A 19,384-nucleotide genomic window follows, 5' to 3' on the forward strand; every position below is an offset into this window, starting at 1 on the left:
CCGGTCCGATGGGCACATCCAGAGTTCCTTTTGCAGGTGAAAATCGTTGCCTACCAATAGCGTCTGTGTGTTGTAGTCCTACCCTGCTGAGCATTCGGGATAGTCCTCACAACTGCTGTTCTCGTTCTTTCTAATTTGTTCCAGTTCTTTCTAGTTCTCCGTCCCCCAGCCCCCAGGTATGTTATGGCTAGGACGCAGCCGTATGACGGGAAGGCTCGGAGCTCTTCCAGGACCCTAGAGACGCCCCTCTCCACGCGTTGCCCCCTATGTCTGCGTAGGTAATTTAAGGTAGACAGCCAACCTATAATTAACTGTCCTGCGGAGTTTGAAGTAAGGCCTAGAGTCAGTTACTTCCTCGGTGTTCCGGCCACCGGCTACGCGCCTCAGTAGGATGTTGCTGTTCTCCGGGCATGACTCCTACTGGCTCTCCTTTGTGCCTGATCTCGTTTCTCACTGTCCACAATATCCTTCGCTTCGTGTCCTTTCTTGGGATACCACCGCAAGGTAGTGCAGGCGCGGCTCCATAACGTTCTATCCTTGTCGCTAAGCTCCTGCCAGGTTCCCACGCCTGACAGGGATCCCCCTGTGTCTTCTCCCTGCAACACCCCCTGCCACGGGATATTGCCTGAATCCAACCCAGTCAGCTTCTGACTAACTTCCTCCCCAGCCCCTAGTTTTACCAGTGTGAGGATTGGCCCAATAAATAAAGCCTTTTTCTCCCCCTAGTGGCCGGAGTGTGAAGTGTAATGTGTGCTGGTGATACCTGGTCAGGAGAACTCCTTAGTGCCATCAGACGTACCATCACTCCCCTTAGTGGCAGAGCGTCATACTGCAACGACCAGGTCTCTGGGGCGCTGCAAGTATATGTTTTTACGATTGCTTGAGCCTATGGATCCATCGTATGTCCGTTTTGCAAGCCTGCGAAAAAACCTCTCAGTACGGCTGCCATACGGATTACATACGGAGGATGCCATGCGCAGAATACGCTGACACACCCTGCCTACGGAGGAGATACGGACCACTATTTTGGGGACTTTTCTGTGTATTACGGCCGTAAATAACGGACCGTATTTCCCTACGATGAGTGTGAGGCCGGCCTGTGTGACTGGTAAGTAGTGGAGTTTTCCAAGAGAGCGGTGGACAGTTCGAGGGCTGGAGGCTGGAGCGGAGTCTCAGGGGGTCCTGAAGATGTCACCAGTATGGGGCCCCGACATTCCTAGTGGCCGCCCCGGTCACAGCGCTGCTCTCCCCCAGTATCGCCGCCAATCACCGCATTTCAGCACAGAAGTGCCGGGAGCCATCAGAGTGCAGCGCTCTGTTCCCACAGCAGGGGGCGCTCCCGGAGCGGTTATCGGCTGCTGTCAGCCGCAGCTTTATACTGGGGACTGGCCGGTGTACAGAGGGTCCCGGGAGACGACGCCCTCGGGGGCTCCCGGACACCGGCCGCGGTGCTGCTGAGCGATGGCTGTGCGCTACATAAAGCGCCGGGCAGGAGGAGACCACCTGAGAGCCACGTGACCCCGGCGATGACGTCACTGCACGGCGCCGGAAGTAACGGAGCCCATCCAGGAGAGGTGAGACGACGGCGCAGTGTCCCCGTGTATTGTGTCCCCCGGGTACAGTGTCTACATATATATTGGTTTTCATCCCTCTGCTGATTCTCCGGGGAAGGATTTCTGCAGTTCCTGGAGGCGGCTGTAGGTTTATTCCCCAGTATCCAGAAGATCATTTCTGGGGTCACAGCCTGATGTGGGGGGTCCGAGGGCGCAGTCTCCATTACAGAGGGTGGATGAGGCTGAGGGCTGTGTGCGGCCTCCGTGTCTGTACGTGGCTGTGTGCGGCCTCCGTGTCTGTACGTGGCTGTGTGCGGCCTCCGTGTCTGTACGTGGCTGTGTGCGGCCTCCGTGTCTGTACGTGGCTGTGTGCGGCCTCCGTGTCTGTATGTGGCTGTGTGCGGCCTCCGTGACTGTGTGCGGCCTCCGTGACTGTGTGCGGCCTCCGTGACTGTGTGCGGCCTCCGTGACTGTGTGCGGCCTCCGTGACTGTGTGCGGCCTCCGTGACTGTGTGCGGCCTCCGTGACTGTGTGCGGCCTCCGTGACTGTGTGCGGCCTCCGTGACTGTGTGCGGCCTCCGTGACTGTGTGCGGCCTCCGTGACTGTGTGCGGCCTCCGTGACTGTACGTGGCTGTGTGCGGCCTCCGTGTCTGTACGTGGCTGTGTGCGGCCTCTGTGTCTGTACGTGGCTGTGTGCGGCCTCTGTGTCTGTACGTGGCTGTGTGCGGCCTCCGTGTCTGTCTGTGGCTGTGTGCGGCCTCCGTGTCTGTACATGGCTGTGTGTGGCCTCTGTGTCTGTACGTGGCTGTGTGCGGCCTCCGTGGCTGTGTGCGGCCTCCGTGGCTGTGTGCGGCCTCCGTGGCTGTGTGCGGCCTCCGTGGCTGTGTGCGGCCTCCGTGTCTGTACATGGCTGTGTGTGGCCTCTGTGTCTGTACGTGGCTGTGTGCGGCCTCTGTGTCTGTACGTGGCTGTGTGCGGCCTCCGTGTCTGTCTGTGGCTGTGTGCGGCCTCCGTGTCTGTACGTGGCTGTGTGTGGCCTCCGTGTCTGTACGTGGCTGTGTGCGGCCTCCGTGTCTGTACGTGGCTGTGTGCGGCCTCCGTGTCTGTACGTGGCTGTGTGCGGCCTCCGTGTCTGTACGTGGCTGTGTGCGGCCTCCGTGTCTGTACGTGGCTGTGTGCGGCCTCCGTGTCTGTACGTGGCTGTGTGCGGCCTCCGTGTCTGTACGTGGCTGTGTGCGGCCTCCGTGGCTGTGTGCGGCCTCCGTGTCTGTACGTGGCTGTGTGCGGCCTCCGTGTCTGTACGTGGCTGTGTGCGGCCTCCGTGTCTGTACGTGGCTGTGTGCGGCCTCCGTGTCTGTACGTGGCTGTGTGCGGCCTCCGTGGCTGTACGTGGCTGTGTGCGGCCTCCGTGGCTGTACGTGGCTGTGTGCGGCCTCCGTGGCTGTGTGCGGCCTCCGTGTCTGTACGTGGCTGTGTGCGGCCTCCGTGTCTGTACGTGGCTGTGTGGACCTTGTGCGCTGGGCACATATGTATATGTAGTGATGGATGACCCGGCTTCCTTCCCTGTATCTGCTCTGTATATGTAGTGACGGATGACCCGGCTTCCTTCCCTGTATCTGCTCTGTATATGTAGTGACGGATGACCCGGCTTCCTTCCCTGTACCTGCTCTGTATATGTAGTGACGGATGACCCGGCTTCCTTCCCTGTATATGTAGTGACGGATGACACGGCTTCCTTCTCTGTATCTGCTCTGTATATGTAGTGACGGATGACCCGGCTTCCTTCCCTGTATCTGCTCTGTATATGTAGTGATGGATGACCCGGCTTCCTTCCCTGTATCTGCTCTGTATATGTAGTGACGGATGACCCGGCTTCCTTCCCTGTATCTGCTCTGTATATGTAGTGACGGATGACCCGGCTTCCTTCCCTGTACCTGCTCTGTATATGTAGTGACGGATGACCCGGCTTCCTTCCCTGTATCTGCTCTGTATATGTAGTGACGGATGACCCGGCTTCCTTCCCTGTATCTGCTCTGTATATGTAGTGACGGATGACCCGGCCTCCTTCCCTGTATCTGCTCTGTATATGTAGTGACGGATGACCCGCCTTCCTTCCCTGTATCTGCCCTGTATATGTAGTGACGGATGACCCGGCTTCCTTTCCTGTATCTGCCCTGTATATGTAGTGACGGATGACCCGGCTTCCTTCCCTGTATCTGCTCTGTATATGTAGTGACGGATGACCCGGCTTCCTTCCCTGTATCTGCCCTGTATATGTAGTGACGGATGACCCGGCTTCCTTCCCTGTATCTGCCCTGTATATGTAGTGACGGATGACACGGCTTCCTTCCCTGTATCTGCCCTGTATATGTAGTGACGGATGACCCGGCTTCCTTCCCTGTATCTGCCCTGTATATGTAGTGACGGATGACCCGGCTTCCTTCCCTGTATCTGCTCTGTATATGTAGTGACGGATGACCCGGCTTCCTTCCCTGTATCTGCTCTGTATATGTAGTGATGGATGACCCGGCCTCCTTCTCTGTATCTCCTCTGTATATGTAGTGATGGATGACCCGGCTTCCTTCCCTGTATCTGCTCTGTATATGTAGTGACGGATGACCCGGCTTCCTTCCCTGTATCTGCCCTGTATATGTAGTGACGGATGACCCGGCTTCCTTCCCTGTATCTGCTCTGTATATGTAGTGACGGATGACCCGGCTTCCTTCCCTGTATCTCCTCTGTATATGTAGTGACGGATGACCCGGCTTCCTTCCCTGTATCTGCTCTGTATATGTAGTGACGGATGACCCGGCTTCCTTCCCTGTATCTGCTCTGTATATGTAGTGACGGATGACCCGGCCTCCTTCCCTGTATCTGCTCTGTATATGTAGTGACGGATGACCCGGCCTCCTTCCCTGTATCTGCCCTGTATATGTAGTGATGGATGACCCGGCTTCCTTCCCTGTATCTGCTCTGTATATGTAGTGACGGATGACCCGGCTTCCTTCCCTGTATCTGCCCTGTATATGTAGTGACGGATGACCCGGCTTCCTTCCCTGTATCTGCTCTGTATATGTAGTGACGGATGACCCGGCTTCCTTCCCTGTATCTGCTCTGTATATGTAGTGACGGATGACCCGGCTTCCTGTCCTGTATCTGCCCTGTATATGTAGTGATGGATGACCCGGCTTCCTTCCCTGTATCTCCTCTGTATATGTAGTGACGGATGACCCGGCTTCCTTCCCTGTATCTGCCCTGTATATGTAGTGACGGATGACCCGGCTTCCTTCCCTGTATCTGCTCTGTATATGTAGTGACGGATGACCCGGCTTCCTGTCCTGTATCTGCCCTGTATATGTAGTGACGGATGACCCGGCCTCCTTCCCTGTATCTGCTCTGTATATGTAGTGACGGATGACCCGGCCTCCTTCCCTGTATCTGCTCTGTATATGTAGTGACGGATGACCCGGCTTCCTTCCCTGTATCTGCTCTGTATATGTAGTGACGGATGACCCGGCCTCCTTCCCTGTATCTGCTCTGTATATGTAGTGACGGATGACCCGGCTTCCTTCCCTGTACCTGCTCTGTATATGTAGTGACGGATGACCCGGCTTCCTTCCCTGTATCTGTCCTGTATATGTAGTGACGGATGACCCGGCTTCCTTCCCTGTATCTGCTCTGTATATGTAGTGACGGATGACCCGGCTTCCTTCCCTGTATCTGCTCTGTATATGTAGTGACGGATGACCCGGCTTCCTTCCCTGTACCTGCTCTGTATATGTAGTGACGGATGACCCGGCTTCCTTCCCTGTATCTGCTCTGTATATGTAGTGACGGATGACCCGGCTTCCTTCCCTGTATCTGCCCTGTATATGTAGTGACGGATGACCCGGCTTCCTTCCCTGTACCTGCCCTGTATATGTAGTGACGGATGACCCGCCTTCCTTCCCTGTATCTGCTCTGTATATGTAGTGACGGATGACCCGCCTTCCTTCCCTGTATCTGCTCTGTATATGTAGTGACGGATGACCCGGCTTCCTTCCCTGTATCTGCTCTGTATATGTAGTGACGGATGACCCGGCTTCCTTCCCTGTACCTGCTCTGTATATGTAGTGACGGATGACCCGGCTTCCTTCCCTGTATCTGCTCTGTATATGTAGTGACGGATGACCCGGCTTCCTTCCCTGTATCTGCTCTGTATATGTAGTGACGGATGACCCGGCTTCCTTCCCTGTATCTGCTCTGTATATGTAGTGACGGATGACCCGGCTTCCTTCCCTGTATCTGCCCTGTATATGTAGTGACGGATGACCCGGCTTCCTTCCCTGTATCTCCTCTGTATATGTAGTGACGGATGACCCGGCTTCCTTCCCTGTATCTGCTCTGTATATGTAGTGACGGATGACCCGGCCTCCTTCCCTGTATCTGCTCTGTATATGTAGTGACGGATGACCCGGCTTCCTTTCCTGTATCTGCCCTGTATATGTAGTGACGGATGACACGGCTTCCTTCCCTGTATCTGCTCTGTATATGTAGTGACGGATGACCCGCCTTCCTTCCCTGTACCTGCTCTGTATATGTAGTGACGGATGACCCGGCTTCCTTCCCTGTATCTGCTCTGTATATGTAGTGACGGATGACCCGCCTTCCTTCCCTGTACCTGCTCTGTATATGTAGTGACGGATGACCCGGCTTCCTTCCCTGTATCTGCTCTGTATATGTAGTGACGGATGACCCGGCTTCCTTCCCTGTATCTGCTCTGTATATGTAGTGACGGATGACCCGGCCTCCTTCCCTGTATCTGCTCTGTATATGTAGTGACGGATGACCCGGCTTCCTTTCCTGTATCTGCCCTGTATATGTAGTGACGGATGACCCGGCTTCCTTCCCTGTATCTGCCCTGTATATGTAGTGACGGATGACCCGGCTTCCTTCCCTGTATCTCCTCTGTATATGTAGTGACGGATGACCCGGCTTCCTTCCCTGTATCTGCTCTGTATATGTAGTGACGGATGACCCGGCTTCCTTCCCTGTATCTGCCCTGTATATGTAGTGACGGATGACCCGCCTTCCTTCCCTGTACCTGCTCTGTATATGTAGTGACGGATGACCCGGCTTCCTTCCCTGTATCTGCTCTGTATATGTAGTGACGGATGACCCGGCTTCCTTCCCTGTATCTGCTCTGTATATGTAGTGACGGATGACCCGGCTTCCTTCTCTGTATCTGCTCTGTATATGTAGTGACGGATGACCCGGCTTCCTTCCCTGTATCTGCTCTGTATATGTAGTGACGGATGACCCGGCCTCCTTCCCTGTATCTGCTCTGTATATGTAGTGACGGATGACCCGGCTTCCTTTCCTGTATCTGCCCTGTATATGTAGTGATGGATGACCCGGCTTCCTTCCCTGTATCTGCCCTGTATATGTAGTGACGGATGACCCGGCTTCCTTCCCTGTATCTCCTCTGTATATGTAGTGACGGATGACCCGGCTTCCTTCCCTGTATCTGCTCTGTATATGTAGTGACGGATGACCCGGCTTCCTTCCCTGTATCTGCCCTGTATATGTAGTGACGGATGACCCGCCTTCCTTCCCTGTACCTGCTCTGTATATGTAGTGACGGATGACCCGGCTTCCTTCCCTGTATCTGCTCTGTATATGTAGTGACGGATGACCCGGCTTCCTTCCCTGTATCTGCCCTGTATATGTAGTGACGGATGACCCGCCTTCCTTCCCTGTACCTGCTCTGTATATGTAGTGATGGATGACCCGGCTTCCTTCCCTGTATCTGCCCTGTATATGTAGTGACGGATGACACGGCCTCCTTCCCTGTATCTGCCCTGTATATGTAGTGACGGATGACCCGCCTTCCTTCCCTGTATCTGCCCTGTATATGTAGTGACGGATGACCCGGCTTCCTTCCCTGTATCTGCCCTGTATATGTAGTGACGGATGACACGGCTTCCTTCCCTGTATCTGCTCTGTATATGTAGTGACGGATGACCCGGCTTCCTTCCCTGTATCTGCCCTGTATATGTAGTGACGGATGACCCGGCCTCCTTCCCTGTATCTGCCCTGTATATGTAGTGACGGATGACCCGCCTTCCTTCCCTGTATCTGCCCTGTATATGTAGTGACGGATGACCCGCCTTCCTTCCCTGTATCTGCCCTGTATATGTAGTGACGGATGACCCGGCTTCCTTCCCTGTATCTGCTCTGTATATGTAGTGACGGATGACCCGGCTTCCTTCCCTGTACCTGCTCTGTATATGTAGTGACGGATGACCCGGCTTCCTTCCCTGTATCTGCCCTGTATATGTAGTGACGGATGACCCGCCTTCCTTCCCTGTATCTGCTCTGTATATGTAGTGACGGATGACCCGGCTTCCTTCCCTGTACCTGCTCTGTATATGTAGTGACGGATGACACGGCTTCCTTCCCTGTATCTGCCCTGTATATGTAGTGACGGATGACCCGGCTTCCTTCCCTGTACCTGCTCTGTATATGTAGTGACGGATGACCCGGCTTCCTTCCCTGTATCTGCCCTGTATATGTAGTGACGGATGACCCGGCTTCCTTCCCTGTATCTGCTCTGTATATGTAGTGACGGATGACACGGCTTCCTTCCCTGTATCTGCTCTGTATATGTAGTGACGGATGACCCGCCTTCCTTCCCTGTATCTGCTCTGTATATGTAGTGACGGATGACCCGGCCTCCTTCCCTGTATCTGCTCTGTATATGTAGTGACGGATGACCCGGCTTCCTTCCCTGTATCTGCTCTGTATATGTAGTGACGGATGACCCGGCTTCCTTCCCTGTATCTGCCCTGTATATGTAGTGACGGATGACCCGGCTTCCTTCCCTGTATCTGCTCTGTATATGTAGTGATGGACAGGGTGGATTTGATTTAAATCTAACTGATTTAAATTACTAGTCAGTAAGGCTTTATTTAAATCAGTGATTTAATTCAAAGTTTCTACCTAAACTAGTTCTTGCTACTTTAACATGCAAGTAGATGAAGATTTTTAGAATCACTTTTTATATTACTTTTTTCTCCCCAGTTTAATGGGTTAATCATTCATATTTGGACACCACTGTTCTGTTGTACTTAGGAAGGAGAAAAATAATCCTGACCTTAATAACAATTTAAATAGATTTATTCAGCTGAAACAATAACAACATTACAGCATAAGTTATTTGCTTAACCCCTTAGCGACCGCCGATACGCCTTTTAACGGCGGCCGCTAAGGGTACTTAAACCACAGCGCCGTTAATTAACGGCGCTGTGGAAAAAGTGTATAGCGCCCCCCACAGGCCGATTTTCTCCGGGGTCTCGGCTGCCGGGGGTAGCCGAGACCCCAGAGAACATGATTCGGGGGGTTTTTAACCCACCCCGCATTTGCGATCGCCGGTAATTAACCGTTTACCGGCGATCGCAAAAAAAAAAAAAAAAAAAAAAGCGATCTCTTTTTAATTTCTCTGTCCTCCGATGTGATCGCACATCGGAGGACAGAGAAAAGGGGTCCCAGGTGGCCCCCCAATACTCACCTAGCTCCCCCGATGCTCCTCGTGTCTCCCGGTGGGCGCCGCCATCTTCAAAATGGTGGGCGCATGCGCAGTGCGCCCGCCGGCCGGCACCGGGAGAATCTTTGGGGTCTCGGCTGCCTGGGGTAGCCGAGACCCCAAAGAGCATGATCGGGGGTCGGTTTTAGCGACCCCTGTTTTGCTATCGCCGGTAATTAACTGTTTACCGGCGACCGCAAAAAAAAAAAAAAAAAAGTAAAGTGTAATTCTCTGTCCTCTGATGTGATCGCACATCAGAGGACAGAGAAATAGGGGGATTCGGGGACCCTAGCATACTCACCTAGGTCCCTGGATCCTCTTGCTGCTCCTCCTGGCCGCCGGCAGAAGAACATGGCGGACGCATGCCCAGTGCGCCCGCCATCTGTCTCCATCTGCCGGCCGGCAGGAGAACAGCGGTTAGGGCTAAAATTAGGGTTAGGGGTAGGGTAGGGGTAGGGTTAGGGTTAGGGCTAGGGTAGGGGTAGGGTTAGGGGTAGGGGTAGGTTTACGGCTAGGGTTAGGGTTAGGGGTAGGGTTAGGGGTAGGGTTAGGTTAGGGGTAGGGTTAGGTTAGGGGTAGGGGTAGGGTTAGGGCTAGGGTTGGGGCTAAATTTAGGGTTAGGGTTGGGGCTAAATTTAGGGTTAGGGTTGGGGCTAAATTTAGGGTTAGGCTTCTTTCACACTTACGTCGGTACGGGGCCGTCGCAATGCGTCGGCCCGACATACCGACGCACGTTGTGAAAATTGTGCACAACGTGGGCAGCAGCTGTAGTTTTTCAACGCATCCGCTGCCCAATCTATGTCCTGGGGAGGAGGGGGCGGAGTTACGGCCACGCATGCGCGGTCAGAAATGGCGGATGCGACGTACAAAAAAACGTTTCATTGAACGTTTTTTTGTGCCGACGCTCCGCCAAAACACAACTGATCCAGTGCACGACGGACGCGACTTGTGGCCATCCGTCACGATCCGTCGGCAATACTATGGGCAAAAAACGCATCTTGCGGGCACATTTGCAGGATCCGTTTCTTGTCCAAAACGACGGATTGCGACGGAATGCCAAACAACGCAAGTGTGAAAGTAGCCTTAGGGCTAGGGTTAGGGTTGGGGCTAAAGTTAGGGCTAGGGTTGGGGCTAAAGTTAGGGTTAGAGCTGGGATTAGGGTTAGGTTTGGGATTAGGGTTAAGGTTAGGGTTGTGATTAGGGGTGTATTGGGATTAGGGTTAGGTTTGAGGTTAGGGTTGAGATTAGGATTAGGGGTGTGTTGGATTTAGGGTTTTGATTAGGGTTATGGTTAGGGTTGACATTAGGGTTGTTTTGGGGTAAGGGTTGTGATTATGGTTAGGGTTAGTGATTAGGATTATGGATCAGGTTGGGATTAGGGTTAGGGGTTGGAGCTAGAATTGGGGGGTTTCCACTGTTTAGGTACATCAGGGGGTCTCCAAACACGACAGCCAATTTTGCGCTCAAAAAGTCAAATGGTGCTCCCTCCCTTCTGAGCTCTGCCGTGCGCCCAAACAGTGGGTTACCCCCACATATGGGGCATCAGCGTACTCGGGATAAATTGGACAACAACTTCTGGGGTCCAATTTCTCTTGTTACCCTTGTGAAAATAAAAACTTGGGGGCTACAAAATCTTTTTTGTGAAAAAAAAAATATTTTTTATTTTCACGGCTCTGCATTATAAACTTCTGTGAAGCACTTGGGCATTCAAGGTTCTCACCACACATCTAGATAAGTTCCATGGGGGGTCTAGTTTCCAAAATGGTGTCACTTGTGGGGGGTTTCCACTGTTTAGGCACATCAGGGGCTCTCCAAACGTGACATGGCGTCCAATCTCAATTCCAGCCAATTCTACATTGAAAAAGTAAAACGGCGCTCCTTCACTTCCAAGCTCTGCGGTGCGCCCAAACAGTGGTTTACCCCCACATATGGGGTATCGACGTATTCAGGAGAAATTGCATAACAAAATTTATGGTTACATTTCTGTTTTTACACTTGTGAAAATAAAAAAAATGGTTCTGAATTAAGATGTTTGCAAAAAAAAGTTAAATGTTCATTTTTTCCTTCCACATTGTTTCAGTTCCTGTGAAGCACGTAAAGGGTTAATAAACTTCTTGAATGTGGTTTTGAGAACCTTGAGGGGTGTAGTTTTTAGAATGGTGTCACACTTCATTATTTTCTATCATATAGACCCCTCAAAATGACTTCAAATGTGATGTGGTCCCTAAAAAAAAATGGTGTTGTAAAAATGAGAAATTGCTGGTCAACTTTTAACCCTTATAACTCCCTAACAAAAAAAAATTTTGTTTCCAAAATTGTGCTGATGTAAAGTAGACATGTGGGAAATGTTATTTATTAACTATTTTTCGTGACATATCTCTCTGATTTAAGGGCATAAAAATACAAAGTTTGAAAATTGCAAAATTTTAAAAATTTTCGCCATATTTCCGTTTTTTTCATAAATAATCGCAAGTAATATCGAAGAAATGTTACCACTAACATGAAGTACAATATGTCACGAAAAAACAATCTCAGAATCAGCGGGATCCGTTGAAGCGTTCCAGAGTTATAACCTCATAAAGTGACAGTGGTCAGAATTGCAAAAATTGGCTCGGTCATTAAGTACCAAATTGGCTCTGTCACTAAGGGGTTAAACAAACATCCATGTTTGTTAACTAATTTGGCTAAACAAAATATATATATATATTATAAGAAACTTAGACTGTCAGCCCAGCCGACACATGAAATACTTAAATACTACTGTCCCTGCTGTCCTCTGTAGCTCACTTGTCGTCATCTTCATCATCATCTTCTTCTTTGTTCCTATTCATAATCTGGAAAAGATAAACAAGCTTTCCTGCTTTATTGGGTCCCAACTGATTTCTCAATTTAGAATGAATGAGTCCAAAGGAAGAGAATATTCTTTTAACGCCTGCAGAAGAAGCTACTGCTGTTAAAAGTGAAATCATTACTTGAACAGTCTCTAAATCCAAGCGCTTAAGTGACTTCCACCAGTTTACTGGTGTGACCTTCCTTAAAATATCTTCAGCAAACATATATTTCTTGAATGGTTCCCCCTTAGCTCTGAAGTTTTATAGTTGGCATTAAAGATGGATGATTGCTGGGTACCCATGTCATAGCTAACTCCTCTTCCTCAGCACTTAGGTTTTGACCCTGGTATTGGATATTGACAATATTTGCCAAAAAATGAGCTGGAGTCAGTGCTTGTCCCATTCGTTTGTTTACTGCTTGTAATTTAATTCTGTCCATGTGTAGTTCTGTTTTTAAGTGTTCTCTCAGTTCCTTCCAAATTTCAACAGCATCCGCAATAAAACAGCTATTTTTCTGTATTTTGTTTAAAGCTTGAGAGATGGGTTTCAGGAAGCTCAGCATATGTTCAACATTTCTCTTAAGCCCAATGTTGAGGATTTTGGCCGTGACAGTGCCATCTATTTTATCTCGATTTTCTTCACAAAGTGTCATCAGAATAGGCCAGTTTTTGATATACTGCTCAAAACAGTCCACCACAGAGTTCCATCTAACATCTTGTGGGAGCGTTAGCTTGGTTCCACCCATTATTTTCAGAGCTGCTGCTGCAGCAAAATGATTATTACGGAAGTACTGTATATACTCGAGTATAAGCCGACCCCCCCTAATTTTGCCACAAAAAACTGGGAAAACTTATTGACTCGAGTATAAGCCTAGGGTGGAAATGCAGCATTTACCGGTGAATTTCAAAAATAAAAATAGATCATTATTTCCCCACTAGCTATTGAACCCGTTCTACGCCCGGGTGGCGAGCATTTATATTGGTATATGGTCTCCATCCTTGTATGTGCTGCTCCATCCTGCGTCCCCATCCTGTCATGCGCTGCACCCATCCTGCATCCCCATCCTGGTATGTGCTGCGTCCCCATCCTGCGTCCCCATCCTGTGATGCGCTGCTCCCATCCTGCGTCCCCATCCTGTCATGTGCTGCACCCATCCTGCGTCCCCATCCTGGTATGTGCTGCGTCCCCATCCTGGTATGTGCTGCACCCATCCGGGGGCCTGAGCAGGCGGGGACATCGGCGCGCTGTGGGGGTCAGGTGCCGGTATCGCCGCTAGCTCAGGCCCCCCAGCACTTACTATATTCACCTGTCCTGCGTTCCATCGCTGAGCGCCGCCATCTTCCCGGTCTCCTGGCTGTGACTGTTCAGTCAGAGGGCGGCGCCGGCGCGCATTAAGCGCGTCATCGCGCCCTCTGAACTGAAGGCCGAAGACCGGGAAGATGGCGGCGCTCAGCGATGGAACGCAGGACAGGTGAATATGGCCGATACTCACCCTCCTGGCGGTCCCTGCTTCTCTGTTGGAGATCGCGGTGTGCGTTCAGTGTGAACGCACACCGCGATCTCCCGGGAGCGTCACTCTGTGAGGCCCAGACTGCGCCGGCGCTTGCGCCTGCGCAGTCTATAAAGGCTTCGGACAGAGTGACGCTCCCAGCGTTATATTATAGATAGCTGTGCCATATAGTGCTCTGCACCGTTCTTATTTCCCCATAGCTCTGCCATATAGTGCTCTGCACTGTTCATATTGCCCCATATCTGCCCCATATAGTGCTCTGCACTGTTCATATTGCCCCATATCTGCCCCATATAGTGCTCTGCACCGTTCATATTGCCCCATATCTGCCCCATATAGTGCTCTGCACCGTTCATATTGCCCCATATCTGCCCCATATAGTGCTCTGCACCGTTCATATTGCCCCATATCTGCCCCATATAGTGCTCTGCACCGTTCATATTGCCCCATATCTGCCCCATATAGTGCTCTGCACCGTTCATATTGCCCCATATCTGCCCCATATAGTGCTCTGCACTGTTCATATTGCCCCATATCTGCCCCATATAGTGCTCTGCACCGTTCATATTGCCCCATATCTGCCCCATATAGTGGTCTGCACCGTTCGTATTGCCCCATATTTGCCATATAGTGCTCTGCACCGTTCATATTGCCCCGTATCTGCCCCATGTAGTGCTCTGCACTGTTCATATTGCCCCATAGCTGTACCATATAGTGCTCTGCACTGTTCATATTGCCCCATATCTGCCCCATATAGTGCTCTGCACTGTTCATATTGCCCCATATCTGCCCCATATAGTGCTCTGCACTGTTCATATTGCCCCATATCTGCCCCATATAGTGCTCTGCACTGTTCATATTGCCCCATATCTGCCCCATATAGTGCTCTGCACTGTTCATATTGCCCCATATCTGCCCCATATAGTGCTCTGCGCCGTTCATACTGCCCCATAGATGCTCGGTATAAATCTGTGCCGCTGCTGCTGCTGCAATAAAAAAAAAAAAAAAAAAAAAAAAAGCCATACTCACCTCTCTTGCTTGCAGCTCCCAGCGTCCGGTCCCGGCGTCTCCCAGCTCTGACTGATCAGGCAGAGGGCGGCGCGCACACTATATGCGTCATCGCGCCCTCTGACCTGAACAGTCAGAGCGGAGTGGCACCCGGAACGCGGACAGGTGAATATTACATACTTACCTGGTCCTGGCGTCCGGCTCCCCCTGCCGTCCCACGGTCTTCGGTGCCGCAGCTTCTTCCTCTATCAGCGGTCACCGTTACCGCTGATTAGAGAAATTAATAGGCGGCTCCACCCCTATGGGAGGTGGAGCCGCCTATTCATTTCTCTAATGAGCGGTCCCATGTGACCGCTGAAGAGGGGAAGAAGCTGCAGCACCAAAGACCGTGGGATGGCAGGGGGAGTGCCAGGATCGCTGGGACTAGGTAAGTATACCCCAGCGCCCTCTCCCCCTCACCCGCCGACCCCACCGCTACCGTGACTCGAGTATAAGCCGAGAGGGGCACTTTCAGCCCAAAAATTTGGGCTGAAAATCTTGGCTTATACTCGAGTATATACGGTATTTAGCAATTTCAACAACATTAGCCTTTATTTCTGGAACACTTAAGTCTTTGGCTCAGAGGTGCAGCAAATGAGCACTGCAACCGTATGTTATTAGCAGCTTTGTATTCCCTCCCTGCTCTTCTAAATCTCTTCTCCTCTTGGATACGTTTGCAGCATTGTCAGTGACCAAACTGCGTACTGGACATTTGAATTTTTGTTCACATGTCGTTATAGCTTTTACTGCCACTTCTTGTAAGTATTCTGCTGTGTGTGCATTTCCTGACGTATCAGTTGTTTGTGCAAGGAAGACTTTACCTTCTTCTGTTGTTATACAAGGACATACAATAGGATCATTGTGGACATTACTCCACCCATCAATACTTAGGTTAACAATTTTACCCTCCAGAACTGTTGCACATTGCTCCATTTCTCTGTCATACACTTGATCCAGCAGTTTCCCTGCAACATCAGCTCTGCTGGGTGGACTGTATCCTGGTCTCAGTGACTCAACCATATTAATGAAATGTGGGTTCTCAGTCAGACGCAAAGAAGAGTTCGTTGCATAAATAAACTGGGCAATTTTTTCATCAATCAACTCTTTTTCTAATCTGCTAGTTCTTATCACAAACCTATCTATGGTGGTTCCAGGAGGTAAAGGTTTTTTCTTCCTTTTGGGTGATGGTGATATGTGGCTGTGGGTGTCTGATGATGATGCTGCTGCTGCTAATGAAGCACTATCCTGGATGGATAACTCTGAAACTGTAGAACAGGATGATGGTGATCTTGGAGGTGGATAGTTTCCAGAATCCAAAAAAAGTCAATGCTGTTATTTTATTATTTATACAATTTCTGCTTATTGTACACAACACATCACTGCCCCTGCCCCAAAAGGAATGTTTTTCTTCATAACTGTACCAAATGACAGTAACATGCAGTAATAATAAGAAATATAATTTTTCTCACACATGACAGTTCAGTCTTTAGAAATAGGATTCAATAAAAATGTTTACCAACCTGAAGATCCTGCCTGTTCAGAAGTGTTTCTTTGGTCATCTTCATCACCGCACTTCTCATGATGTTGCCACATTCGCGCCACCAGGCCTTGCATCTCTTTGTTGCATTGTTTGCATTTTGCACGCATGCCTGCCTTACCGATAGGCGAAGGAGCTTCATTAAAATATTCCCAAACTGGGTCTCTTTTACGGCCTGCTGCCATTAAAAGGAAAGAATGTAATAAACCTCAGATCGTACACACAAACAGATCCAGACTTGTCTGTCTGTGGCTATACTGCAGTATTGTGCTCATAGTTTCACTTTCATTTTCTTGTCTGCTTGCCCTTCCTCCTCCTCACACTTAGATTCACATTCTTCTTGTGTTGAGCAGATCTATTCCACTCCAAACAATCAGAAACATATTGTCTCACTTCTTGGACTTGGCACTGAAGGGGTTGATTCTGTATTCATAGGTTTGTAGAACAATAGGATTAAGGTCTTTTTCTCAACTCTGTTCGTGTTGTAACATTTTTTGCCGTGAAGAAGAGGCTGGGACCTCTGCGGAGTCAAATTCAGTTTTGAAAACTGCGTAAGTAAAGCGAGCGTCTGTGATAATATAGGAGAGAAACTGCCCACTAATTCTACAGAAACCTCTGGAAGAGCATGGCATTGTGAATGTTACACATATACAGCCTTTATTCTACTGAGTTAAACAACTCAGCTTTATCTCATGATGGAAGAACCTTTGGATGGTAAAATATTTTCCTCAAAAAGCAGTTTATTGAAAAAAATCCGATTTAAATAAAAAAAATCTTTTTTTTTTTTTTTTTTTTTTTTTAAACATTGATTTTTATCCACCCTGTGCCCTGTATATGTAGTGACGGATGACCCGGCTTCCTTCCCTGTATCTGCCCTGTATATGTAGTGACGGATGACCCGGCTTCCTTCTCTGTATCTGCCCTGTATATGTAGTGACGGATGACCCGGCTTCCTTCCCTGTATCTGCTCTGTATATGTAGTGACGGATGACCCGGCTTCCTTCCCTGTATCTGCTCTGTATATGTAGTGACGGATGACCCGGCTTCCTTCCCTGTATCTGCTCTGTATATGTAGTGACGGATGACCCGGCTTCCTTCCCTGTATCTGCTCTGTATATGTAGTGACGGATGACCCGGCTTCCTTCCCTGTATCTGCTCTGTATATGTAGTGACGGATGACCCGGCTTCCTTTCCTGTATCTGCTCTGTATATGTAGTGACGGATGACCCGGCTTCCTTCCCTGTATCTGCCCTGTATATGTAGTGACGGATGACCCGGCTTCCTTCCCTGTATCTGCTCTGTATATGTAGTGACGGATGACCCGCCTTCCTTCCCTGTATCTGCTCTGTATATGTAGTGACGGATGACCCGGCTTCCTTTCCTGTATCTGCTCTGTATATGTAGTGACGGATGACCCGCCTTCCTTCCCTGTACCTGCCCTGTATATGTAGTGACGGATGACCCGGCTTCCTTCCCTGTATCTGCTCTGTATATGTAGTGACGGATGACCCGGCTTCCTTCCCTGTATCTGCCCTGTATATGTAGTGACGGATGACCCGGCTTCCTTCCCTGTATCTGCTCTGTATATGTAGTGACGGATGACACGGCTTCCTTCCCTGTATCTGCTCTGTATATGTAGTGACGGATGACCCGGCTTCCTTCCCTGTATCTGCCCTGTATATGTAGTGACGGATGACCCGGCTTCCTTCCCTGTATCTGCCCTGTATATGTAGTGACGGATGACCCGGCTTCCTTCCCTGTATCTGCCCTGTATATGTAGTGATGGATGACACGGCTTCCTTCCCTGTATCTGCCCTGTATATGTAGTGACGGATGACCCGGCTTCCTTCCCTGTACCTGCTCTGTATATGTAGTGACGGATGACCCGGCTTCCTTCCCTGTACCTGTCCTGTATATGTAGTGACGGATGACCCGGCTTCCTTCCCTGTATCTGCTCTGTATATGTAGTGACGGATGACCAGGCTTCCTTCCCTGTACCTGTCCTGTATATGTAGTGCCGGATGACCCGGCTCCCTTTCTTGGCTGTATAACGTTCATATCTGACCTCGTCCTCCTCTTTCCAGGGAGAGATGGTGGAATACAAGATCCGCAGTTACCAGGACTCTGACTACGAGGCGGTGCGAGATCTGTTTTCTCACGGGATGAGTGAGTACGTCCCCGGCGTCTGTGTCCATGTGCTGACGCGCTCCTGGGTCCTCTTTGCCATCGCTTGTATGTTCCTGTCCCTGCTGTTCAGCTCCAAGTCCTTCATCTTCCCAGTCTTGGCCGTCACCCTCTTGTTGGCCGTGGGCCGCCATATTATTGGTTACTGCTGGAGCCTATACATCGAACACTGTTTGAAGGAAGACCTGCAGGACATCCAGAAGACCTACATGGAGGGCCAGGGCTCCCACTTTTGGGTGGCCGAGGCTGAGTACAGTGTGATTGGGATTGTTGCAGCAAAGCCTTCAGACGAGATCCGTGAGGAGCTGCAGCTAAAGCGAATGTCTGTGAGGAAGGACTTCCGGGGCTTTGGCATCGCGAAGGCTTTGTCGCGGGAGGTCATCGGGTTTGCACGGCAGCAAGGTTATCGGGCGGTCGTCCTAAATACATTGATGATTCAGCACGAGGCACAGAGAATGTACGAGAGCGTTGGCTTCAGAAAGTCCATGGAGTTCGTCCTGCCCACGGTGTACGGACACCTGGTCAACTTCACCATCGCCAAGTACCGCTACGATGTGCTACAGTCCAAGTGATGAGGATCCTGGACGCTGCTGCACTCAGAACTCAGGGGCCGGTGGAGAACCTGCCATTACTTGTGTGACCAGTACAAGTCTAATCTGCTGTACAGCCATTATTACATGGATTCATGTGTATCCGTTTGTGTTTTTTTTTTTTTTATCAATAAAAAAAAAATCTGAATTAATTTGCGGCTGGTGAATGATCTGAAGTAGATATGTAGTTACCCCCAGAATTAAATCCCAGCGGCATCTGAGGAGTCTACACAAAACTATTAAAGGCTTCACAAATTTGCAGCCCACATGGCTGTAATGTCAGCCAGCCTGTGCCCCATCCCCCAGAGCTGTACTCACTATTCTGCTGGTGAAGTCACTGTGTACATAATAATAATAATAATAATAATTTTTATTTATATAGCGCCAACATATTCCGCAGCGCTTTACAAATTATAGAGGGGACTTGTACATACAATAGACATTACAGCATAACAGAAATACAGTTCAAAACAGATATCAAGAGGAGTGAGGGCCCTGCTCGTAAGCTTACAAACTATGAGGAAAAGGGGAGACACGAGAGGTGGATGGTAACAATTGCTATAGTTA

The 19,384-nt window shown here is 50.1% G+C and overlaps 1 protein-coding gene across 3 annotated transcripts; it reads left to right on the top strand.

Annotated features, from left to right (window-relative positions):
* Window positions 1–1,376: 1,376 nt before the first annotated feature.
* On the top strand, window positions 1,377–18,969 carry LOC138657322 (probable N-acetyltransferase camello). Of its 3 annotated transcripts, none has more exons than XM_069745040.1 (2): window positions 1,377–1,574; window positions 18,128–18,969. In XM_069745040.1, exons 1-2 carry the CDS (start codon window positions 1,527–1,529, stop codon window positions 18,797–18,799), a joined length of 720 nt encoding a protein of 239 aa, XP_069601141.1. In that variant the 5' UTR covers window positions 1,377–1,526; the 3' UTR covers window positions 18,800–18,969. The 3 variants fall into 3 exon arrangements, with proteins under 3 accessions (XP_069601141.1, XP_069601140.1, XP_069601143.1); XM_069745039.1 differs by having other exon boundaries at window positions 1,409–1,616; XM_069745042.1 differs by having other exon boundaries at window positions 1,563–1,697.
* Window positions 18,970–19,384: the final 415 nt, after the last annotated feature.

Source organism: Ranitomeya imitator, chromosome 1 (assembly GCF_032444005.1).
Source record: "Ranitomeya imitator isolate aRanImi1 chromosome 1, aRanImi1.pri, whole genome shotgun sequence".
In the NCBI taxonomy this organism is placed as follows: Eukaryota; Metazoa; Chordata; class Amphibia; order Anura; family Dendrobatidae; genus Ranitomeya; species Ranitomeya imitator.

Excerpts from the sequence above, each read along its gene's own strand:
- LOC138657322 (XM_069745039.1), top strand. The coding sequence starts at position 1,527 with ATGACGTCACTGCACGGCGCCGGAAGTAACGGAGCCCATCCAGGAGAG. Across the intron at positions 1,617-18,127 it reads CCGTGTATTGTGTCCCCCGG|GGAGAGATGGTGGAATACAA; the intron begins GTACAGTGTCTA and ends TCCTCTTTCCAG.